At 38.0% G+C, this 26062-nt stretch overlaps 1 protein-coding gene across 7 annotated transcripts in view; it reads right to left on the bottom strand.

Annotated features, from left to right (window-relative positions):
• MYT1L (myelin transcription factor 1 like) overlaps window positions 1-26062 on the bottom strand; it is a 319362-nt gene that overhangs the window by 118664 nt on the left and 174636 nt on the right. For all 7 annotated transcript variants that reach the window (XM_086744916.1, XM_086744921.1, XM_086744914.1 and 4 more), the window contains 3 exons: window positions 15055-15109; window positions 14839-14872; window positions 14477-14539 (listed from right to left, as the gene is read on the bottom strand). In XM_086744916.1, coding sequence (XP_086601042.1) covers window positions 14477-14539; window positions 14839-14872; window positions 15055-15109 — 152 coding nt within the window. The remainder of the gene's footprint in view (window positions 1-14476; window positions 14540-14838; window positions 14873-15054; window positions 15110-26062) is intronic.

Genomic DNA, 26062 nt, shown 5'->3' with positions numbered 1-26062 from the left:
AAAGGCAACTTTTTAGAAAGTGTATGCCACCTCAAAGATTAATAATTTTTTTAATAGTTTGAGGAATTCAATGTTTAACACTTACGTCTCATTGAAAGTCAGTTAGCAATGTGTTAGTCACTTTTAAAAATGGTCCCTATATATTTGGGGCACAGATCTATAATGGGAATAGTTGTGGCAACATTAAATGTCATCACACTTAACTTTAAAGTACTTAAGTTTAGATGACTAAGTTCCTTACTGAATAAATTCCCCAATGGTAATATATAGATATATAAGCCTGGGAGTCACTACAGCAAGCATGTTGACTGTGGTATATCTATGCTAAGAAATATGAAGTACCATGAAAAGAGTGTTTCCAAAATCACTTCTCTTTCTTGTTGACATCTGCATCTACTTGCAACTCTGATTTAGGCATCATCTTGAAAATATGACTCATAATCCAAAATGACACTTTCCAATGCAGGTATAAAAAACATTCCTGTAGTATAGACAGCTAATTTATCACTCTCTGTTTTGATACAGGCAATGTGCTAATCTTTTCTCCATTTTTTTAAACAATTCAGGTTGAAACAATTGTCAAAAAAAATGGAAGATCCTCTTTTCTTTTTTCTTTTCTTTTCTTTTCTTTTCTTTTCTTTTCTTTTCTTTTCTTTTCTTTTCTTTTCTTTTCTTTTATTTTATTTTTTTTTCTTTTATTTTCTCTTCTTTCGTTTCTTTTCTTTTCCTTTTTTTTTTTTTCTCCCCTCCTCTCCTCTCCTCTTCTCAAATCAACCTATTACGGCTCAAAATCTGATTTCTCTAGAGGAGTCCTTTAATCGTCAAACTTGCTTTCCTCTCTATTTTGCTATTCTGTGTAGAAAACCTCACGCTCCTTTCTGTCCACAAACCTGACTTCAACAGCTGGGACAGAAGGCAGACTCACACTAGTCAGTTTTTGCCTCTCATCCTTTTGGTATGGTTCTGGCTTGGGAATTAACTATGTGTTCAGACCCACTCAGGCAGATGGAGAAACCAAAGCAGTAAGTTACTTCCTGAGGTAACATCCTCATTGCCAGTCCAGGATGCACCACTATCACAAAATTATTCAGTGAAAGGAGACATGACTGCTATGTTGTCTATAGAAATCAATGCTGTCCCAGCATGTTAGTAGTGCGAGCAGAAAATGCCTGCCATGCCTACTGGATCAGAGGATGCTGGTACAAGTACCTGCGGTCTACAAATCTCAAATGTTCCGGCATGTAGAAAGCACTGAGCAGCACAGCTTAGCTAAGCTGGCAGCACCTCTGGGCATGCATAAATAGGTTTTCTATTACAAGTTTGATCAACCACAGACTTGAGATTTTTGTGGATGTTTCTCTTCAATTTCAGTACCTAAGGTCTATTTAAGTCGTGCTCTAGAAGTTTGTGCTTATATTCTGATTTATATGTTGAAACACTTTTTGTGAAAATCACAGATGTAGCAATTTAATGGTAGAAAACTTTTATCTCTAATTAACAGGTTGTGTTGGTTTGTGTAGTGAGGGGGGGGTATGGTTGCAGCTTCTGGAAGAAGCTTCTAGAAGTCGCTCCCCTTTGTTCAGCGGACTCAGCCGGGCCTAGGGCGGACCCGCTGCTGGCCAAGGCCGAGCCGATTGGTAGCAGAATGTTCAGTGATAACACCTCTGTGATAACGTATTTAAGAAGGAAGAAAAAAAAAAAAAAGAAGATGTAAAGAAGCAGAAGCGAGGGGTAGAGAGAGGGAAGCACTAGCCTTACGGGCCTTGAGGCCCTCACCCTCTGGCCTCCTGCTGGGCGGCCGACTGGGCCCGACTTGGCCCGGCCCGGCTGCAAGAAGTGAAGAGAGGAGATGAGATGTGACGAGAACATGAGAGGCGTCTGCGTGAGTCTGATTGTGAAGAATTTCCTGTGAGAGGAACGGCTGCAGACACCAAGGTCAGTGAAGAAGGAGGGGGAGGAGTAATGTTTCTCCAGGCAGAGATTCCCCTGCAGCCCGTGGTGCAGCCCATGGTGAGGCAGGCTGTGCCCCTGCAGCCCATGCAAGAGCAGAGATCCACCTGCAGCCCGTGGAGGAGCCCACGCTGGGGCAGGTGGATGCCTGAAGGAGGCTGTGGCTCGCCGAGGGCCCATACTGAAGCAGCCAGTTCCTGAGGGACTGCACCCCATGGAAACACAACCCGCACTGGAGCAGTTTGTGAAGGACTGTAGCCCGTGGGAGGGACCCCACACTGGAGCAGGGGAGGAATGTACTAAATGGAAGGTGGGCCAGGTAACAGAAGACATTTTAGTGTCCAAAATACCTACAAGGTTTTCAAGGTAGGGATGATATGCTGCATAGGTATGATGTCACTTGAAATTATCTGATATCATGCAAAGCTATATTGTAATGTAGCCAGTAGTAAATATTTCCCAACTCTTCACCAGATGATTCTAAATTTCCTTATGGCTTAAGAAATAGGGAGTTTAGTATCATCTGTGTTTTTCAGACCAGCCAATGAATTTTCATCTTCCTGCGGAGGTTTGGGGTTTTTTTAACAGAGTTCTAGAGCAACATTATTACAAACTGCCCAAATGTAAAAGGCATGAAATTCTATTCCTGCTTACACAAGAGATCAGTTTAATCCATACAATACATAAAAATTTAAAAAAGAAAAATTGCTAATAGTAAATCTAAACTAACCATGGTAGTTCTGTTATGGCTGTACCCAAGCTGTCCACTAAAGTGTGATTTCTAAATCTGACTGACTGCTATAATTTTCAGTGAACAATCAAAATTATAGTAGATAGAAAAAGCTAAATGTTTTCTCCGGTTTACAGTTTTGCTTAAATGCTGACATTTTAAATAAAGGGTTACACTTTAGTCAATGCCATTTTAACTGTTCAGGCCTTCCTCCTACATCTTTTTAATAACGTAAGTGGAAGCAGCAAGCTTGACTGCTAAGTTATAAAGTTAACACAGCAGTCAGAATTTATTTTCATTCTTTCTAAAATGATATTTGTTTTATAACTCTGACTCAGTTTCTGAGTCCATCTTTCTCTGTCTCTTTAGGTCTCACAAGCTAAGCAAAGCCAGGCTACGTCAGTTCTGAGTACGTCAGTATTTTCAAGGAACACCTAGGTGCTGCAGAGACAGTACTATGACTCAGAAAGTAGTACACTTTCCTTGCCAGTAGCACTGAAACAAATTCACCATTGTGGAAGGGACAGAAGACTGTAAAACTGGTAATACCTTATGTCACGTGGAATTAAAAAAAGACCTAAGTGTCTGTGTTTTAAGAACTAGAAATGTTAATTCCAAAGCCCTGCTCAAAATAAAGTAATGCAATTACATTCTATCAGAATTATTGCTACATTTTCAGACAGATAAACAATCTTTTTTTTTTTTTTTTTCACTTCCATTCCAAACCACTATGCACTATAAATGTGCGCTGGTAAAAAGCTGCTATGACCAGTCTTGTGAGTCAATGTGCTATTGCAAATGCATTACAACATCATAAGCAATATGACCTTTGGTGTCATTTGGATTCAGACACTTACTGTCACAAAATGCACTGAGGCTACTGTGTTAACAGTTGTGAAATGTTTTAAAATTAACAGTTGGAAAAGCTTTATGAGCATAAAATACAGTTGCCGTAGTAAATTAGCTGCAACCAGCCATCTATTCAGTTGGGATTTCACACTTTATACTTCCTTTCACAAAGAATGGGATATCCAGAGAATTCTCTGAGAAACAGGTTTCAAAATAATTTTTTTTTGTTTGGTGGCTAATGACATATAAATATCTGTAAGACTCATGTCAAAGAATATTCATCAAATACGTCACGATATATGACATATCCTCTTGTCCGAGATGACTGTTTGCTTGTCCCCTTCTCCTGAAGTAGTCCTTATGGTTCCTAAGAACCAACAAACCATTAATACTCATTGATCATTCTAGAAGAAGCCACGCCCAAGCAAGATCTATATTAAACAGTATTTCAGTAATTCTAGCACTTTATTCTTATTGTCCCTGCAAATGCTCAGTAACAAGAAATCTTTTACTAATCTTTGTATAAATGAACTTTTAAAATAAGAAGGATGGTCTAAAGCAAAAGGCATTGGAGTAGAATTCAGAGGTATGACTCAACTTCTGGCTGTGACGCAAATTTCTTGTGTGGTAGCAGAGAGTCACGAACTGCTAGTTTACCAAGGGAATGAATGTATTAAAGCTCTCAGTTTCTATGCATAGCTGCACAGTGAAATTCTAACATCCAAGTGAGGTATGTCTGCTTCTCTTCTAATACCCAGGGACATGTAGGCACTTAACACACAGCAGAATTTAGATGCTGTAATCCGGACTGGAGAAGGGTATTTTCTGTAGCGGGGGATTTCCGCTTCTGGAATTAATCACCTTAAACCTTCTTTTTTTCTTACAGAAACAGAGATTAACTCTGTCTTTTGACTTGGAGCCAGTTAAGAGGAGGAATAATGATCCCAACCTTAGCTGCTATCTAATCTAGAACACACAGAAACATGTGAGAAATTTGTGCTTAATATCCTCTTTTGCCTGGGGTAACTGAAGGTTCATTTTACACTTCTCAGAAGACTGCTTGCTCGTGAGGTTTTATAGCAATCTGGGTTGAGAGTGTCCACTTCTCTAATACTTCATGCAAAAAAAAACCCCAAACATTTACATGTTCTTTGCTACTGGTGAAGGATTCATTCCACTTCTCTCTAAAATGAGTGTCTGTCTTCTATACAAAGTGCTAATGCTGGGACTGGAAACAGGGTTCTTCTCTCCCAAGTGACTGCTCAAAGTTACAAAACTATAGTATTCCCTCTTCCTTTTGGATATATTATTGTCCATAAAATAAGAACAGATCAAGAAAAGAGAATGCAAGCACCCTGACATCTTGACTTCTTTATAGTCAATGCAAGTTCCCAGAAGGTGGGAGAAATGTCTCCTAACCCCTATTGACAAAAAAAATAAAACAGTGGGTGAGCGCCATTTTTTTTAATAGATTACAAATTAGAGGACTTTAGAAACATTTGCTACACTGAAACAAGCAGGTAAGATATTAGAAATGTACTATGCTACATACTTAGTATGACATAGGTATCAAAGTGCCCAAATAAACGTTTCCTGGCAAAACACTAGAAATTTGGACAAGTTTAATGTTAAAAGTACAGTTCTACTTTGACTTCAGAGTTAGACACAAAATAAAGGAAGGGTGACAAGGGTCCACACTTTGGACTGGATGACTTAAAGCAGAAGTAAAATATATGCCAATTCCTAGCTGTACCCTTTATTCTGAATACCTGTTCCCCCTATTCACAAAGTATAGGTAAGATTTTCTCATGGAGACATTATGAGGGTGAAAAACAGCAGCAGGTGCATATCATTGGCTGATTTCTTTCATGAGTATCAGTTGGACAGAAAGCATTCATTCACTAATTGTTCATCCAATTTAGTGGCCTGCTCATCACCTTAAATGAAAAAATTTATGGTAGAGAAATCTATCCCAGCTCCAGGGAACTGATCTTAAAAAAGCTGGTTTAAATGGCTGCTATTGGCATTTAAAGCAAATCATATCCTGTCCTGTCCTGTCTCATTTGGCTTTATAGTATTACAAATTTTATCATAAATCATAGATTTAAGACAAAGACTCGATTTCAATCACAGGAGTATTTTCTCTTAGGCGTTATATCTCTTCTCCACTCTTCCATGCATACTTGCAGTGTGGCACTGCTGGTTCTTGCAAATAATGAAAGGACATTAGGTTCTGAAATTCCTTTTCATGTAATCGATAAGCTTCAAGATTTTCTCGGGGAGACGATTCAGGTGAGTAGCCAGGAAACTAACTCAGTAGGTCCACTCATCTGGTTGAAGTTATCCCTGTTTACAGTGTCCTAAGCTGTATAGTGCTGAGGATGCCTTCAGGAGCTATCTCCCTCCTGGGCATTTGATTCTGTACCATGGATGTATTTACTTAGATTTATTATTGTCATCAAAGATGGCTCAGGAGTACCTCTCCTTTCCCTGTCCTGAGCTGACACTACTAGAAGCAGTACTTCATATCAACCACTAATAAGAAGTGATGTCTTTGAAAGGGCTGTCTCAACTTATTGAAAAACTTCAATATAAGCCTTTAAAGACACATCATAGTGTATTTTTATGGGGAGGGAAAAAAAAAGAACCAAAACTCACCAAACTATTATTTTTTTTTCTATTTTTTTTCCTACAACGTTGTTTTTATTTTCTCACTTCTTTATTTTTTTTTTTTTGGTGCCACACTTATCTCCTATTTCTACATATACATCTATGAGGATTTTTCTGCTAGTGTGGGCTAGTGATTTAGAACATGCAGAATAGATAGACCTTGGTTTTTGGTTCCTTCATATTTGAGTTGGTTTCTTGTTTTCTTCATATTCTTTTGCTAGCTCAGGTAATACTTACAGTGTCTGATCTCATAAAATATTTTAAAGAAAAAGATAATTATAACTTTATTTATTTTTTACTTATGTGATTTCCCCTGCCCCCTTTTTGAGTATTCTATCTATTCATCAGTAAATTCTCCTGTCTCCAAAGCCCTGACTTGGGATGCTCCAATCCGGAGGCCATTTTTCAACTGCACACACAGTAGCTGCGCTGCTCCTCAGAACAACTGCAGGTAGGAGGATGTAGGCAGCTCTGTAGAACCCTAAATCCAGTGTACAATGTTGCTCACGGCTTTTTTGGTTTAGCATAAGGCTAATAACCATGACTGCATTATCACTAAAATACACATTAATAAACAGATGTCTTAAATACTCCCATCTTTTTAAACCTCAGAATCAGTATTTTTACAGAAATGTTGTAGAAATAATTCACAAAATATGAACTAGGGAACTAGAGTTGACTCTAAATGTAAAATTGTCATATCATTACAAATCAGTTAATTTTGCTCTGTCCTCCAGAAAAATGTTTTGATCCAAAAAGCACTGAAATGTAAGGTTAGACTTTCTCTGACATCAATGGTCATTTAACAGGTATTTCTTTAAATACCAAATAAATATCAGAGAGAGAGTTTTGGACCCAGTGTTTGTAATAATCTCCCATATATGCTTCGGTCTTTACATCTTAAGATGCCTGAAATTCTATTTCTGTTTACAAGTGAAGAAATAGAGGCATAGGGAAATGAAATGTCTTGCCCATCATGTGCAAATCATGGAATCATAGAAATAGTTTGGGTTGGAAGGGACCTTTAAAGGTCATCTAATCCAACCCCCCTGCAGGGAGCAGGGACATCCCCGACTAGATCAGGTTGCTCAGAGCCTCATCCAACCTGGCCTTCAATGTTTCCAGGGACTGAGCATCTACCACCTCTCTGGGCAATCAGTCCTGTAGATCCTCTTTTCCATTACGGAAAGCACAAATTACTCAACCTCAGATGATTTATTTCTCTCCTAAGAGAATACAATAACGCAATGTTCCCAGCAAAGCTACCAGGCCAACCAAATAAATTTCCCATAGGCAAAGGAAAAACGTACATAGCTACTTCCAGGATCTTGTCAGGGAAATTATCTCCCCACTATTACTGTATGTTCTATTCTTTCTTTTTTTTTTTTTTCTTTCCCATACTTTCTGCATGGTCTTTATTTATTTTGTAGTTGATGGCAGTATCTCCAGACAAATCCTTCCACCGAAAATACTGTGGCTGTAAGTGGACTGCTGCATGTGAAATATGCCCAGGACCTTTTCTTTTTGAAAGAAAATGCGCGTATCATTTCAGCAACATAGAAGCTTGGGGACCCACTGAAGAAAGCCCATCCCAAATCTGCTGTTTGCTGATGCTGCACAGTTGGGTCAGCACTCTCCAGGCTCCTGCATCTGATTTTATTCCCCTCTACCTTTTATTAGGCTAGTACTCCTGGTACATGCAGATCCTGCAACTTGCTGCAACTGAAATTATTATTCCCGATCCAGATGGTGGTAGGAAGAATTGAACTGCGGCTCCTTTGTGTAGTCACCTCTAGACAATGGCCACTAGCATGCAGAGCCACACACCAATTGCTGGTGTATATTTGGCTGACGTTTCAGACCCAACTTTGCACCTTTCTAATCATTAATCAACAATCAGACAAAGGATATATTGCTGAATTCAGACAGCAGCCAATACAGACCTCTAATACATTATGGATTCTCTGTCAGCACATTTATTTATTGTTTTAGTGTTCTGTTTAAAAATCCCTATGCTCTTTCACTTATTTTATTTATTTATTTACTTACTTATTTCTCTTTAGCTGGCTTTAACAAAGCAGTGAAGCTTCATTGATTAGCATTTTTTACAAACTGTGAATGGTGGATTACTTTGTATAAAATACATTTATAATATCATTCTTGGTATTTATCACATCATCCCAAAATCTTTAGCAAATATACCATTAAATGAAATAGAATTAAATTGCATAGGCAGTGTCAGAGTACAATTTTTCCTCAGTGAATCATTTTGTCATTATTTAGCACTATCATAAAGGTTGACTTCCAGCATTCGGTGGGATTTTTCACAGTATCATAAAAGCAAGCAACAATAAGGACCTCACTGTTCTGTGGTTAGGCTTTAACACAAATGCGTCAGTGGACCTCGGGTTCTGCACAGCGTGCAACCATGCGCTGCTATCAAATTAATGTTAAAATATGTATGTCCTGGCTTCTGATTTATAATATCGTTGACAAATAGTAAAAAGGACAGGCATGCCATAAAGTTTATGGATGGAGTGATGGCATGCACAATGATGTCTCATAAAGAATAAAGGGGGAAAAGTTATTTATTCTTGTGAATTCAAGAACTAAAATACAGATAGACTGGCTGCGTGCACAGAATTTTTCATAAATATCCCACAGTGCACCCTGTTGTACAGCAGCCATACATTAATTAGAGCATTCAGCAGACACTGCAATGTGTTACACTCACCCAAGTGAATCTTCATTTTTCACATGCAGGGCCTTACTAATTAAAATCAGCTTTGCAATTAAACGTGGAAAATTGTGTTAAACTTTCAAGCGTGGTTTAGAAAAAATATATTTATTTTTAGGGTATTTTATTTTGATGCAAATGAATTCTCCATCAAAGTGAGACCAGTAAAAGGGAGGTATGAGGATTTCTCTTTTTTGTATTATAGATGCTCCTCTCAGTTGCAAGTTGCAATGCTCTACTATCTCTCTGCCAGTACCTGGCCCTGTTCCAAAGCTTTTAGTGAGTGCTATCTGTCAAGGCATGAATAATACAGCCCCTAGGCTGTCGGCAGAATCCAAATGAGGCATACATCAGGAAGCAAGCACTCGACTTTAGCTCCAGAACATGCTCCTGTGAAGACAGGCAATTATTCACCCACGGCTGCAGCCATGGCAATCAAACTGGTGGGTGAAAAGGTATACGAAATGAAAAAATTTGAATAAGAAATATGGCACAACAAGCCACAGAAATTCAATAATTTTCTAATAAGAGAGAGACATTTGAGTCTTTTAATTTTGATGGTTGGGAGCCTGAATTATTTCACTCACTCTGTTCTAAAATATAGACGACTACACTGCAGTACATAATAGCAAGGCAATACAGGGGTATGTGGGGCTTTTCCTAATCAAAACAGCAATGCTAAACTCTAAGGTGTTTAAAAATTTAAATATATCTGTTGCATGATGTGACAAATGTCATGCTTAAAAATTAAAAGATGGTAAAAACAATTCTATCTGTATAACGCAGTAGAAATAGAGACAATGTAGTAAAACAACAATGAACTGGTTGATATTGAGAAATTTGGTGGAAAATCAAAATGCAATATATTTCATAAGGTTAGGGACAATTCATACATTATAGATCCAAATATTATTTTATGATTCCTCTTCATTTTTGAGACTCGCTTCTTTTTGCAAGACATTGTATCTGTCTGATTAATGAAAAAAAATCCCTTACAAATGCAAGATGAACTGAAGAAAAGGCATGCAAAATTCCTTGGTTATGAAATGTTTAAGTTGGTTTATTTCATCTGAATTCTTATTTTCAGCAATCAAATTAAAATTCATTATATATTCAGTGCTCTATCAGTATTTCCATTTTAAATTCGAAGGGTTTATCGTTTGGTCTTAACAACTCATCCTTCACTGAAACTTGATACATATTGTTTCAGACTAAGATTGTGTTTTGCTTTAATTTCTATACAATGGCTTTACCTGCTTTCAAATGTGCACTGATATATGTATTAAAAGAATCCTAAATTAATTAAAATAATTAAAAGAATCCTACATTAATATACACGCTACAAGCCTAAAGTTCTTTTTAGGGCTCTGATTTGTTAGAATGTGTTTCATTTTGAAGCATGTGGTATTTGGCAAGTGATTAATCCACTACAGAATCTAATTGCTTTTGTTACTTAAGAAAAAAAATAAAATATGATATTAAGCTTTACAAATAGGCCATTGCATACAATCAGTACTTTTAAAATGGAATCTAGTTAGAATTTTTATGATGTCTTTACGTACCTATTTACATGGCAAACTATGGGCATCTATTTGGTATACGATGTGTTTTTAAAAAAATGCTAACTGCAAAGCAACACAGTAGGGCGTAATATTTCTAAAACCATCATTCACACCTACTCAGTGAATAACACAGATCAGTTTGCACTCAGTTGCTCTCGAGTAACTATAGGATTTGCACCTGCAGAACTTAGACCAGAAACTGGATTCGTTTTTACATTTATATTTGCGCACATAGCATGTGAATCTTGTTATCTTTAAAGTTGATTAATGTGACTGGCAAAGTTCCTACTAATTGAAAAGAAAGAACACTCGAATCTATGTTTTTCTTCAGACGCTTAGCCGACAGACGTCCTGAAAACAACAGTTCTGGGAACGCTGTCCTGGTGTGGTTTGTGTAACTGCTACATACCCAGCTGGATTGTTCACAGCTAAAAGTATTCAAGGATCTGGACCAAGCTTATTGTTCAAAATTAATTCACAGCTCTGAACACATAAAAGTACTCTTTATTATTATGTTGCTATGCATAATGGACCTGAAGAGCTACCAAATGAATAAAATAAACAGTATAAGGGGCATGGCCCAGGGTGAAGATCTGGTTTTCACCCCTAAGATTTGAATTCTTTTCTTGTCTCCACCACTATGGCTTATTTTTGGTTTTGTTTTTGTTTTCAGATGTTTCACAAGATTTTTTCTTCCTTTTATTTTTTAGGACCTGATACTGCAAAGATACATGCATTTCTTTAACTCCATGAACTGTGAGTAGTTAGTTGGCCTCAGGTGCCTGGAAGCATAAACAACAGGTACTGAAGTCCTATCTGTGTAAACTCTAACATCGAGACACTGCGTCATGCTGTGCAAAACAGACAGTGCTAGAGGGTCCATGATAACTTCAGGTTTCTAGGTATTACTAAAATACAGTCTGCTCTGAAGAAGACAGGCACACCTGGGGCACTTACCCTCAGTGCCCAAACCGGGATGCTAATCTTTCTGAACTTTTATGTAGTCACTGGAGAGAGGTGCTTTTACTGCGTATATTTTAGAGATCTTAGCATTCTGTCCTAAAGTGACCTGCAGAGAAGCCTGTCCATCTTACCTGTCTATTTGCATGCCCAACTAGCAAGCTAAAATTAAGCACCAAGCTGAAAAGCTGAGAGCAAAGTACCAAGTCACGTAAGGTTTCCCTTCAAACTAAGATTTGACACAAATTAAAAATCAAAAAGATAGAGATGATACAACAAGCTGTTGCCACTCTTACCCTAACTAGTACCAGTTTTGTGTTTTTATACACTTCAAAGAAAACATTGATGACACATAAGGTCTGCTTGTTTCCCTAGCTAGCGCTAACATTGCAGCTCTTTCATAACTAAAAGTATAATTAGGGTACAAAATATATGATAAAACTCTTCTGTAACTTCTACCTGTTATTTTATCAGTAGAATAACATTCATCCCCTGAATCTGTCTGAAAATTTGAAAGGGTCTGTTTATTTCAGTTCAAGTTTAATGAAGTATCTGAATATGGTTTTCACTATTACAATGATATTACAAAAACAAAATTACAAGGAAAAAAAAGCCTCAAAATTTCAGAGACTTCAAGCAGTTATAGAAGAAATAGAATTCTGGAGAGCTCTGACTACATCTAGTGGAAGCAAATACATTTCATTCCTAATAATGAGCCGGTCTGGTATTGTGAATGGAAAGGTCTTAACCTCATTAAAATACTCTGTAGGTCTAAACAGAATTGAATCAGGCATCAGCTGAGATATGCAATTCCCTGAACACATCAAATTTTTAAGACAGTCTGATTTCCTTGGAAGAAATGTTTGAGGGTCTTTCCCACCCAAAGAGTAAAACAGAAAAAAAATATATATTCCTTCAGATTCTTTAAAAAAATTAAATTTACTAGGTGTTGGCTGGACTAGATAAAAAAAAAATACTGCTCTTTTATAAAAAAGACATGTAGCTTGTAAACCTCAACAAAGAACTTTGTGTTTTTACACTAAATAAGACATATATTGGTTAATTATATTTTGATTAGTGGATTGGCAATCAGGGTGACAAGAAAACATAAAAACCCCACAAAATCTTAAGCTAGTAGGAAAAAAAGGAATTTTTGATGTATTTCCAATTTTTATTCTTTGCGCATCCACCCAAAATTTCATTTAATTAACAGCTCTGAGATTCAGTCTGTTCGTGTACCGACATACCAGAATCATGTCAAGAAAGCAAAATATGGGATTAATGTCTCAAAACTGCATGTAATCTTTCCAAACCTCACATCTATTCCCTCCCCTTCCCACAAAAGGGTGATTTTACACAAATACAGATACATAGATCAAAGTTCGAGAAATTCAGAAGTCAGATTTTTTTTAAGCTAAAGAGTTTCTTTCTGTATGTTTCAAGACTTTTGTTTATGAAATCTGCACGCAAATCCCACGAAGTGTAAAGAAATGTACCTAGTTACAATCTTCTAATGAAAAAGGACATTGTAATCACGTCATTTAAGTGTTGACTGCTCGTGAAATTTCTGAGGGGAAATAAAGGATTTGATGCCATTCATTAATTACTAATGAGGCTTGTATTTACACAAAGAAAAAGAACAAAAGAAAACCATGATTTGAAATGAGAAGTCACAAGTGAATTTAAGAAGAATTATTTAAGAAGGATTATTTTTATTACCTTTCCTAAATCAGTGTTCCAATCTAACCAAATCCTTCAAATAACCACAAAAATGTTACCACTTTTATGAGTGAACAAAAGATTAGGAAAATAAATTTGTATATAATTATTTGATATTTTATATAAAGAATTTTAATATCAGGCATATCACTTTTCCTGTTAGAATTTTGAAAGTATTTTCTAGATTTCTCCCTAAGCTTCATTCACTGTTAAGAAAAAAGGGACGTGAATGGACTGAGTGGGACTGAGTGGACTGATATGTCACTGTTTGATATCTTCTCCAGTTTCAAATAAATGCCTTAACCACAAAAGTATAATTTAAATTTAATTCATAAAAACCATATGCCCTCACTACGAAGCAGTTAAGAAATATGGCGTGAAATATGCGTTCTTGTAAACACCACAAGTGCTTTAAAACCTGAAAAAGTCAAGAATGAAAAAAATCTTAATAGTTTCTGGAGAATTTAACACCGGTTTGAACACCTCCCTTTATTCAGAAGAGAGATGGCCAAAACATCAGCCATTTTATCTCCTACAATGGGCTGCTGTATAAAATATGTTAAACAAAATGCACAGCACATGAGAAAAATTCATGTATTCTAGAGCTGTTACATTTTCAAAATATTGCAAAAGAAATTCATGGACAAATGATTCGGGAAAGGAATGCTATTTAGATATACAACACTATTGAACATTGACATTGCAGACACAGAATTGTAAAGACTGAGCTCTAAATTAATTTGAAGCACATGTAGCATGTGTAACATATGTACCTTGATATATTATTAACAATAAACAGCTAAAAACATTTTCTTAAAGGAGATGTCTCCACATATCGTGCTTGGAAACTGAAGTAAAGGTATCTATAACTATAATATAACATTTGAATCCTGAAGTCTTACTACCACTGATTTGTTTCAGGCTTTGACCCTTGAATCTAACCTGATCATTGAACTTAAAATGTTCCCAAGTTCGTTCTCATTCAGTTATAAAATACATTAAATAACAGAAGTCGCACTGGCACCAACATGTCAATAGGGCCACATTTTAATTTGCAACACATGAGCAAGAGAATTGTATGCAAAAATTGAGAGAAGATTGACAATGAGAACAAGTTTTCTCAGCAAAAATGTGAATTAGATTTTGTGTGACATTCAGAAGGAAAAAAAAGAAGTGAAACCGTATGGCTTCTAGAATGTCTAATAGCTAATTTTTATCATTGTTTGGTTTATCAAGGTCATGCCAGCTAACTTGTTTACCAAATCTCTTCACTAAATTATGAAAAATTACTGATATTACCTTCTGTGCCTTGCATATTTGCCGCTAACATGACCACTGCCATCACAGCCAGGGGTGGGACAGCTGCAAAAGAGAGAGAGTTAATTATATAGGTGCTGGTGTGCTGCAGAAAGATCATACTAAAAGCAGGCAATAGGTATTACAGAGATGGAGGGCAACAAAGACAGAAAGAGAAATCAAATAACTGAGGGAAAAAAAAAAAGGGGGATGCTTTTTATTAGCAAGTCTCGAGGGAATTAATTTCATCAGTGCAGCAGGGCATGAGCAAACCACCAATGAACTTGAAAGTGCATTATACCCATTAAAAGGCATGAATTTTCTAAATTGCTAATGGGGATACATTTTACACTCAGAGCACTAACCTGAACAGCTCTTGTATGGCTGGTTCCACGGGAACTGCAGAGAGATGGAAAATATATAAAAATTTATCATCTATTACAAGTACCCCTCTTCTACAGAAAATTACCAGAAAGGTTATGTGAAAGCAAGGGTCAGAAGGAATCGTGCAAAGAGATTCTGGAGGATGAAGGTCACCCTGAGCGGTGGCCTTGAGTGATTTACTGAAGCAAGAGACGTACCTCGAACACCTTTGGAGCGTGTGCGATGGCGCTTCTCGTCTGCATCCACCTCCATCTGGGAATAGATTAGCAGGCAGTCAATGTTCTTATCCTGCATGCACAGACTATCAATGCACAGACTGATATAGTCTCTCACACAATTTATTGACATTATTTTAATTCCATTTTATCCTATAAGGGAAAGTCCACCTTACAGGCAATTTTTAGGATCTTTATGTTTATTTAAAAACAGAAAATGCATTAATTTCTGCTTTAATCAGTCCATTTGCATGCCCTGCTTTCAGAGCAAATTGTGTGCAACTAAGTGCTGCTTCCTCTTTATGTTTCTCACATAAACCCCCGGTTACTCCCATCTATTTGGAAACAAGGACTCAACAGACTTTGATACAATTTAAAACTAAAGTCAAGGGGTTGTACACCATAGGTCGCTTTCTAACCAAAAGAAAGGAGGAAGGAATAATGACTGAAAAGGAAATAAATAACCATCATAAGAACTTCAAAGATTTCATTATATTTAATATGGCATTACGACCTTTTCCAAAGTGTTTCATTGTTTAGATGTGTTTTTCAAGTTTCAGGAATGGGCTTACTTGTTATATATGGCTAAATCTTTACCTTCATTTTATAGACAGCATGCCTATCCAATGTAGCTTTCTATGTAGTAATAAATACACAGCAATCTTAAACATGTACCAGACGGGGGCAGGGCTGCAGATTAGACCTCAGAAAGTATCATAAACACTGCTCTGCAGTGGTTACCACAGGGCCATATGTTTTCTTCTGATCTTCCATGTGCTATTGTCACCAGGCTTTAAAGGTAAAGTGCATAGGATAGCTAGAGTTTATGATTCTGTACAACACAAGTAGATTGCACTGAACTATTTTGAGAGACTGTGTGAGGGAAAATATATTCAGTCTGTGTATCATCAGCTTCTTTGGACCTGGAAGAACGGGATGGCCAGATAGACCTGCAGTGGTTCATATATACAGATGACACTGTAAAGGTCAGGAAGCACAGAAATCGATCATGGGGCTCTAGTTCTCCCAGCCGTCAATCACTGGCTTATAGCAATATCCTTGGATTGATATCTGGTAAGAATGATGCATATCTCATACAAAAACATGGGAACAAGTCCAAGTGACTTGCAGTTGACTCTTTAATCACCTAGCTTTCTTTGGTCAGTACCTTAACACAAATGATGTGAGAAGTAGTGAACAAGGAAGAAATGAAGGGGTGCTTTTACAGAGCTTCCTGAGCTCATTACAACAGGAGGGAAGAGTCAGCACAACAAAATTTGTGGATGACAGGGATTTGGTGGAAAGGGCCACTCTCACAAGGCTCTGTGCTACTGTAGTTCTGCTTCTTGGTAGTCATCATCTGGTTCCTGGTAGTGTGATTTACTCCACACTAAAGGGATCATCTTCTAAAATAAACAGATATCACAAAAGCTAATACAGCACCAGCCTCTATGAGGAGGCTTCAGTGCAATCTTCTGATGGGGACCTTTGCACCACTCTGAGTGGACTTCATTTTTAAATCAAGACACATATAGCTCTGTGTGTGTATACATTAGGAGCATAAGCTTCCATCATCTTCAACCAATGGTGCTATCTGAGATTCCATAAGGTATCCCATTAAGCCTTCAATTGCCAGATAGAAAGGTACAGAAGGGTACAGGTAGGTGCTCTGTTGTATCTGCCAACCCTGAGTAGATGTTTAGTTACCCTCTGGCATCAGAAATGGCACCAGCTCCCTGCGCTTAGGCAACTGGACTTATTCCTAGTTAATGTAGCCACCAGAACTTGAGAAAAAATTCCTCTGATTAGCTACTAGGTGCTACTTCAGGCTGGACTGAATCAGTCTCCAGGCACTTTTGCTCTCTATTGACTACAGCACGGGAGACTTGGCATATCTGTGGATACCTACCACAGGCACTTAAACTGAATCTTGAACTTTAACCCATCCGCAGTGTCTATCCTACACCTTGGGTTCACACCCTGGCTGGCTTCTAAGCTCCTAAGATTTGCTACGCATTTGAAGCTTTTCAGGCTGCCATATCAACACACAGAACTGCATCTCTGGAATATAAAAATTACCCACTAGATGATGATATTCTTTTCATTTTACTAGTAAGAATACAGTACATTGTGCTATTCTGCAACTCCTGCAATGTGTAAGGACTTGACAGGAGACTAGAAGTGGAGTTACTTGATCTTCAGCCTATGTTTTTTTAAAAAAGTTAGAAAACATTATCTAGCATCATTTATCACCACTGAAAAGTCTGCTGAAAGAACTTTTATTATCTTAACCTGGAAACACTGCCCCAGTTGTTACGATAGTCTGTGTAAATTTAGAAGGCGCAAACTACAAAACAGATTTGCCTGTCTTTCCAAACCAAAGTACGCACTTCAATTCAAGAATGCTGTGAGTACATTTTTAACTACACTGACAGTCGAAGAATAAATCACTAAGGTGGAGAAACCTCTATAGGATCCACACAATTCAGACTCAGAAGCAGGTCAAAGAAGTGAAAAAAAGATTTTAAAAGCTGCAGGCATGCAGTGTCACTTTAAATTCAGTTGTGTATCCTACATAGCCTGCTGTTTCTCCAGAAAGGCAGAGATCTACCTGCCTTCGCCTGTGACCTAGAACCCCTGTCACATACGGCAACATGTGTCTGGGATGCTCTATGACACATCAAACAATGGTAGGTGACTATGTTTAGCCAATGGAATCTTGCTTTGGCTTTATTTATATGCCCACTCACAGATTTTCAAGACTTTATCTGTCATGTCAAACCTTCAGCCTCCACCCCTCCACTATTTAATGTTGGATGCCACGAACAAGCAACTTGCTGAAATTCTACATGAGATGCACATTGATTCTGTGAAAGGACGATCACCTGCCAGCCTACCACAGCTGTCCCCAGATGCACCCCTGGCATTTCTGTGGCCAGGAACAGCATTCTGCTCCCAAGGCCATTAGTCTCACACAAACACGGACTTCCTCACCATTTTCACATGCAGAAAAAGGGAATGTGGACCTTAGTGACTCACAAGGAGTTCACCTCAGTAGACTGAATTAATTCATGACCTTTACATTACGGTTCTGCACCATACTGACTGAGTCACCATTCCAGAAGAGAATGTGTGGACACTGAGGACAGGCTGGCTAGAGTTAGTTTTAGCCTGACATCTAAGAGGAGACACCTGAAAGATTATGTATGAAAGCAAAGAGCAAGCCATCAGGAGCAGGAAAAGAAGAAATTCTTAACCTCGCTACAAAGATAAGCTCTAGACATAAAAATGGTCTAAGTTCTTCATTCTGAAAGAGAGAAAAAAGAAAAGGTCTTGGTGGAAATGAAACCTGGCGAGTCATGATTAAAAATAATAAAATTATTGGATATGCCTTACTTAGGGATGACGGGCAGAGAGAGAGAGAGATATAGCAACTCTGTATCACTGTTATGTGCATTAGTGTTATCGAAGATTTAGAGAAACAGGATCTTGAATAGTTATAAATCAGTGCTCTAACTAATAAATCACAAGATGGGGTACAAGAGAAGGTCTGTTATGTTGGAAGGTATGTTGAAGACAACTAAAGAGGACAGGAAACTTGCTGAGCTCTTTTTTTAGCATTAGGAAAAAAATGGAAAAAAAAAAAAAAAAGCTGTGCTGCAGTGAAGGATTCTTATGGGTGGCAGATGAATGCTATAACCACCGGAGTTTCTAAAAAGTTTCTAAAAGTTGTATCTCATAAATTTCTCTTGTAAGAAATTATTTAACCAGCTGAAGGAAATTCTATTCTAAATCTCACTTCCCTAGGTAAAAATGAAAAAAAGCCCTATGTGGTCACCTGCGTTCAGGCAGTTAAGACTTGTTATGTCTTAATGTTCAGAATCTAATCCCAATAATTAATACACACAGGCACACACAAACACAAGGTGCTTTAAAAGTGTCAGTATGCGAAAGCTGGAAACAAGTATGAGTCAAACTGAGTAAAAGAAAATCTTTTAACATAAAATGATTATGATTAGGAGTAGTTGAAAAATAATTAAATGTTAAAAAAGAGGTGCATAATCACATCAGAAGGATGCACTAATTAAAATGAAAATTAAAAAACAGAGAAATGTAATAATTCCTCCTCAACAATCTGAAGCTTAAAAAAGCAACTTGTAGCTCATGAGGGTTAAAAAATAATTCATATGCCTGTATACATATGTAGAGCTGTTTACTAGTAAACATAAACTATCAATAATATCACCTTTCCTATGAAGACAGGCTGAGAGAGTTGGGACTGTTCAGCCTGGAGAAGAGGAGGCTCCGGGGAGACCTTATAGCGGTCTTCTAGTACCTCAAGGGGGCCTACAGGAAAGATGGGGAGAGACTGTTGTGGGGCCTGTTGTGACAGGACTAGGGGTAATGGTTTTAAAATAGAGGGAGGTAGATTTAGACTGGATGTTAGGAAAATTTTTTTTACGCTCAGGGTGGTAGAACACTGGAACAGGTTGCCCAGAGAGGTGGTGGAAGCCCCATCCCTGGAAATGTTCAAGGCCAGGTTGGATGAGGCTCTGAGCAACCTGACCTAGTCAGGGATGTCCCTGCTCCTTGCAGGGGGGTTGGACTAGATGACCTTTGAAGGTCCCTTCCAACGCAAACTGTTCTATGATTCTATGATTATTTGGAGATAATTAATAGCTAGTATTAATAAGCATATTTTTTTAAGAAAGTAAAAAAAAATAGCTCTTCCTTATTTTAAAATAAAAATTCTAGACAACATTTGGCCCCCAAAATTAACATAGTCTGATAGTTCTTCAAGCCATTGCTGTTGATACGTAACAATCCTGGAACACCTGGGAAATGCTGGAGAACTGAAAAAAAATAAAATTAAAAAAAAAATTGTACTTGTTTAAATTAATCTTTACTAAGTGCTGAGAGGATAGTGTGTCTAAGTTATTTTTCCTGATGTTGATCCTTAGTAACATCATACAAAAGCTGACATGGGATACAAGATGAATACATAATTAGCAACAGTCAGCAGTTTATAATGAAAAATCTGTAGCCAAAAATAATTGAAACTGCTCTTTGATGATACTTTAAAATTTGTTGATAAAGGTAGCTATGTTACAATATAATTTACTTAGACACCTTGACATTTTGCCTTCTCCTACTGAACATTCAGACAATAAAATATGCACTTCATAAAATCAGCGTATTTATAATGGTTAACATTTTTTTCCAGAAAAAAAAATATTTTGTATAAAAATTAATTCCTTTACAAAAATAATTGTAAAAATTAAAAAATATATATTTAATAAAAGCCTTTCTACTATATTCCCAAGGATATATGTTTTAGCCCTCTAGTATTAACCATCTTCACCAGTACTCTGGTAGATTATATACTACCAAAATATGCAGATAACACAGAAATTAATGGAGTGATAAACTATTTTGGAGACAGGCCAGGTACATATACTGGCCTGAGTCGTCGGGCAGATTTGACTCATCTGAAGAACATGCCAATTCCAAGATCCTGTTCTTATGAACAAAGAATGTGGGCCATACTTCAAAGACCAAAGATCATACTCTGTAAGGCAGTAACTGTGAAGAAGATCTGGACAGCCAGATAGGCACAAGCAATTACTGTGCTGCTGTAGCTGAAGGGCAGAATGTGATCCATAGCTCCACAACCTTTAAGGCTGTGTTAATTTTCCAGAAAACCACTGAGGTATTTAGATATAGTCAGTAACTTCTAACAATAGAGGGCAAGTTTTCATCAGGACCTTATCTATTTTTCTGTAAGGCTATGAGTCTCATCACAGACTTAGCTGAGACTAAGCTCCCAAAAGTTTCACAGTCAGCACTGCTCTCCCTGCCTCTAGATATGTTCACATATCTACCATATGGACTTCCTCAGGGCTGCCAACTGTGAGGAATCCGGAGCTTTAGGCTCCCTTCCAGGACAAATGGCCATTTTTGCTCCCTCGTGGGGAAGTAGTTCAGCATTTTCTTCCCTTGCAGGCAGGTAGTCCTGAAGATGATAATTCTTGTTAAAATTGTCAGGTTATCTGAATTTGTGGCTAGAGGTATGGTGATTGCAAGGTTCAGTCACAAATTTCAAAACCTCCAGCTCATTAAACACTTGGCTTAGTGAATTATTCGTGATGTCGTGATGTACCAGAAATCTAGAAAGCCATGAATGAGCTAAGAGCCTTAGATCTGGACTTCAAAAATTTTTCCTTCCCATTTTTTTCCTAACCTGAATTTCTTCAAATCAAAAAACTGGATTCTCAAATACTCTCAAAAATTGTCCAATGTTTACTCAAGCAGAGCATTCACCGTCTATACTACATGAAGGTAGAAGATGATAATTTATGACCTCAAAAATCTATGACAAGAACTGGTAAATACAAGAATTACTGTATAATTGTTATTGCCAATCACGTATGTTGCTAAAATTATTCAAAATCTTGCTATTTCCTAATCAGTAGTATTAGACATAATTCTTCTGTGTGAAAGTTAAAATGAAAGGATTTAAGATTTTTCTTTTTTGTATCATCTCAAAGAATGAAACAAAATACATCAGCTGTATTTCCCACAGTTAAAATGCTTCTATATTTTCACAACCTGGAAAATGATTAACAGTTTATGTAAGCACTGTATCTCATACTGTATTAGTACTTCATGTAGTCTTCCTAAAAAAAAATTGTAAATAGACCTTCTACTGCTCTTCTCAGAAAATAACAGGCAAATCCAAATTTTAACATACTTTTTCAGTATGTTTGTGTATTCCAAAAGCAATGCATTTTCTAACAATGATATTTGTCGAGTACGGCTCCTGATAATTTGAATACATTTTTAGAAGCTGGATATGTTTTATGAAATACTGTTGAACCTATTTGGTAGATGGGACATTTACCAATTACTTCAGTGGGTCCTCAAATATCTCTGTGCTTTATTACTGTTCTGGTTTTGTTTAGTGAGGGGGGGGCCTAAGGTGGTAGCTTCTGTAGGAAACTGCTAGAAGTTGCTCCCCTTTGTTCAGTGGACTTGGCTGGGCCCAGGGTGGACCCGCTGCTGGCCAAGGCCAAGCCAGTTGGTAGCAGAATGTTCCGTGATAATGCCTCTGTGATAACGTATTTAAGTAGGGGCAAACAGAAAAAAAAGGAGAGAAGATGTGAAGGAGCTGAGCGGGGGCAGAGGCAGAGAGGCGGAGGTGCGAGCCTTGTGGGCCTTGCAGGCCTCACCCTCTGGCCTCCCACCGGGCAGCCAACTGGGCCCAACTCAGCCCGGCCTGGCTGCAAGAAGTGGAGAGGAGATAAGAAGTGAACAAGATGTAAAAAGGATCCTGAGAGGCGTCTGCCAGCCTGTTGTGAGGAATGGCTGCAGACACCAAGGTCAGTGAAGAAGGAGGGGGAGGAGTAATGCGGCTCCTGGCCAAGATTCCCCTGCAGCCTGTGGTGACGACCATGGTGGAGCAGGTTGTCCCCCTGCAGCCCATGGAGACGACCATGGTGGAGCAGGTTGTCCCCCTGCAGCCCATGGAGGTCACGGAGGGGCAGAGATTCATCTGCAGCCTGTGGAGGACCCCACACTGGGGCAGGTGGAGGCCTGAAGGAGGCTGTGGCCCATGGAAAGCCCGCTGGGGCAGCTGTTCTGGAGAGACTGCACCCTGTGGAAGAGATGACCCACGCCAGAGCAGTTTCACGAAGGACTGTGGCCTGTGGGAGGGACCCCACTATGGAGCAGAGGAGGAATGTGAGTAGTTCTTCCCCTGACGATGACGCAGCAGCATAAAACAACACGTGATGAACTGACCGCGACCCCCATTCCCTCTTCCCCGCTGTGTCACTCAGCGGGGAGAAGGTAGTAGTAGAGATAATGTTAAGCCTGGGAAGAGGGAGGGGTGGGGGGAGGTTATCTTGTTCCCTGTCTCATTCTCCTGCTAGTTTTAGAAACAAATGAATAGTTTTCCCCAAGTCGAGTCTGTTTTGCCTGTAACGGTAACTTTAAGGATTTTCTCCCTGTCCTTATCTCAAGCCTCGAGATGTTTTTCTTATATCATCTCCCTCTATTCTCTTGGAGGGTGGGGGGAGTGAGAGAGAGACTGCATAGTCTGGTCCCGATTGGGGCTGAACTACGACAATTACACAGTTTTCACTATATGAAAGTCAGCATCTATGCTCTTTCAGCATACTGACCTCCACTTTCAAATAAAAAAACAACAATAAAAGACAAAAAAAAGCCCCACAATAAAAAAAACCAAAAACACCCACCATCACTGTGTATAATAAATAAGAAAATAATATATTAGATTCAAGCTGAAAGTACAGGACTTAATTTTTCACAATGTATGCTTTAATTTACTTTAAGGAGCTATTCTGCTGTTTTGTGCAATTCTCATGAAGTTCTGTGTTAATCTGAACTCAAACGACCCAGAAGAAAGAAAAGGCAATTCTAAAGATTAAGAAGAAAGAAGGTGTACCATATATATTAATAAAAGTTAAATGAAAATCTGGATGAAATGGGTTTAAATTTATTTCAGACAACTAAAAATATCAATGCTTAGCATGTGATCTCTACCACGGTACTTAAACGACAAAGTTATGGCACTATTCCAGAGACACATTAAGATAATACTGTATGTGTCCTTACATTACTCCACAATGCTCCTCAGTCTAGAATGACCCAGGATGTAGGTACTATGGGTTTTTTTAATTTTTAATAAGTTTATATTTTAAATTATTTGACCAAAACATGGCCACAGATATATAGTTCCATCTCAAGATGCTTCCATCAAGCAGAGGGGGAAAATGAGGTGAAGTTTCTGGGGAATTAAAAGGTGCAGATCAAGTAACCTAAACCTGCTCTCAATGTGTATGTACGAAACCTTGACCTTCCACACGACATCAGAGCTTACTTCAAAAGACCTGATCCCTGGAGTCAGTGTAGAGCTTCCTACTCAATCTACTGAGGTTTCGGTTGGACTTAACTGATGCTACAATATGCTCCAGCAGATCTTCCTCAGTGTCAGCAGGACAGACCAAACTTGAGTCGATAACAATATTTGATGCTTAATTTATGCCTTACTAATCATAGTCTTGTAAACTAATTGCATTCTAGGATAAAATGACTGCATTTATGGATGAAGGGAGAGCAGTAGATGTCATTTACCTCAACTGTAACAAGGCTTTTGATACAGCATTCTTGTATCTTGTTATGACTGCATTTCCATAGTCAGTTCTTTAAAGTCAGTTCCTCATATTTCAATCCTCTTAATCAAATGTGGCCTATTACTGCTCTTAACAGAGCAGAACAACTTTCAGGATCTTGGTTTTGACAGAAAACCTGTATGATTCTCCCAAATATATTTAATACACTTATTTCTGATTATAAAGTCTGCAAGACAAAAAAGAGGCAAAACTGCAGTGCAGAAAGTTACTCTAAGAAGCTACTGGAGTGCTTATAGGAAAAGCCAGGCAGAAGGGAAGGCCATTTCCCTGTCCTTTTAGACCCTTTCCACCACAAACCCAGATGCCTTCTTGGCATGGACACTTTAAATTTAGTTCACTTTTTTATAGCACCCTTTTCAGTAAAAAGGCAACTTTATTTAAAAAATTATCATACTTGAATCTTTCCCTGAGGAAAATGCCAGCATACAACCAGGCCCTCTTAGAGCAGAGTTCCAGAGGGAACTCTGCAAAGATGAAAGTTACAAGTTGAGGTACATACTACAGAGCAACCAAATAGGCACGTGAGCAACCAAATAGGCACGTGAGCAAATTAAGGACTAGACTATAAATTACTCCTTTGTCCTCTTCCACTTGCGATGAACACACAAAGCTGTTGTTAATATCAAGGAGAGTCTTTCCTGCAGAACAATAGGAGAATATATCCTTAGGACTTGTTCTCAAACTTTGAGTAGGAGTCATTCTCCTGCTATAATTCACAGAGGGAATCCAGTCCTTCAATTTTCAGATGAAAATGCAGGCCAGAATAAGTAGAGTTTTGGTTAAACTCACAAGTTCACCATATATTCTTTTTGTGAGGAAATATATTTGGGATTCATTTAATTACTCTGGAGGGAAGACAGGAAACACTTCCAAATATTTTTCTTTGGCTTCATATCAGTTAGAGTGGAAAAGACCCAAAGTGTACAAAGTTCATTTGAGCATTCGTTCCGTTATTACTTTTTTTTTGCATTCTTAAATACGAGGAATGAGAAAGTAGTGTGGAAATTAGAGGTAGGAAGAAATAGCACTGGATCTATAGAACTCCTTTCTTGGAAGAGAAGATATCCTTTCATCAGTTTGTGGTTCCCTAAAGATGCTTTGGACATTCTCAGTGAGCAGTCGTTAGGACATAAACTGTAGTAGAACTAGAACTTCCATCTGGAAGAAGAGATCCAGAACATGTCTACACATGACTTCAAGAAATTAGATGGAAGATTATTTTCTTTATTGTTGGTTATGCTGAACCAAATTCACTAAATTTCTTCTAGAAATTCTCATGGCATGGGGTTACATCCATAAAAATAAAGACTATCATATTTTTTATCCAATAGTATAGCAGTTGTTAGTTACATTCAGCTTGCTATACAAGAAATAGTTTCCCAGTCCCTCCATCTTCTGAAATTAGTTAAATCCATGTGAAGAATTTCTCATCTGCCATAACTTAAGGCAGTTTGGGGTAACTGTCATCAACCTCACTGGATGATGATGGTCTCATTCACAGACTGAGGATGAAATACTAATATAGTTGCTTGAGTTTACAAATCACCTAGCCACTAAATTATCGAGTGAGTCTTCTTATCTCAGTGAATATTTAAATGCTTCAGGTTAACACTTTTGCAAGGGGGATAAACCCCCAAACATATCTTGTAGCTTGGTGGCTACAGTACTGTTCCAAGAGGCAGAAGGCCTGGGTCAGAGATTTGGCTTTAAACCTGGATCATCCTTTTCACTTTCTTTTGCTTTCATTGTAGATGTTTGATGATGTTCTCATTCAG

The sequence above is a fragment of the Chlamydotis macqueenii genome, chromosome 3 (assembly GCF_036417535.1).
Source record: "Chlamydotis macqueenii isolate bChlMac1 chromosome 3, bChlMac1.mat, whole genome shotgun sequence".
Lineage (NCBI taxonomy): Eukaryota > Metazoa > Chordata > Aves > Otidiformes > Otididae > Chlamydotis > Chlamydotis macqueenii.
This window is presented reverse-complemented; position numbering and strand designations above follow the sequence as displayed.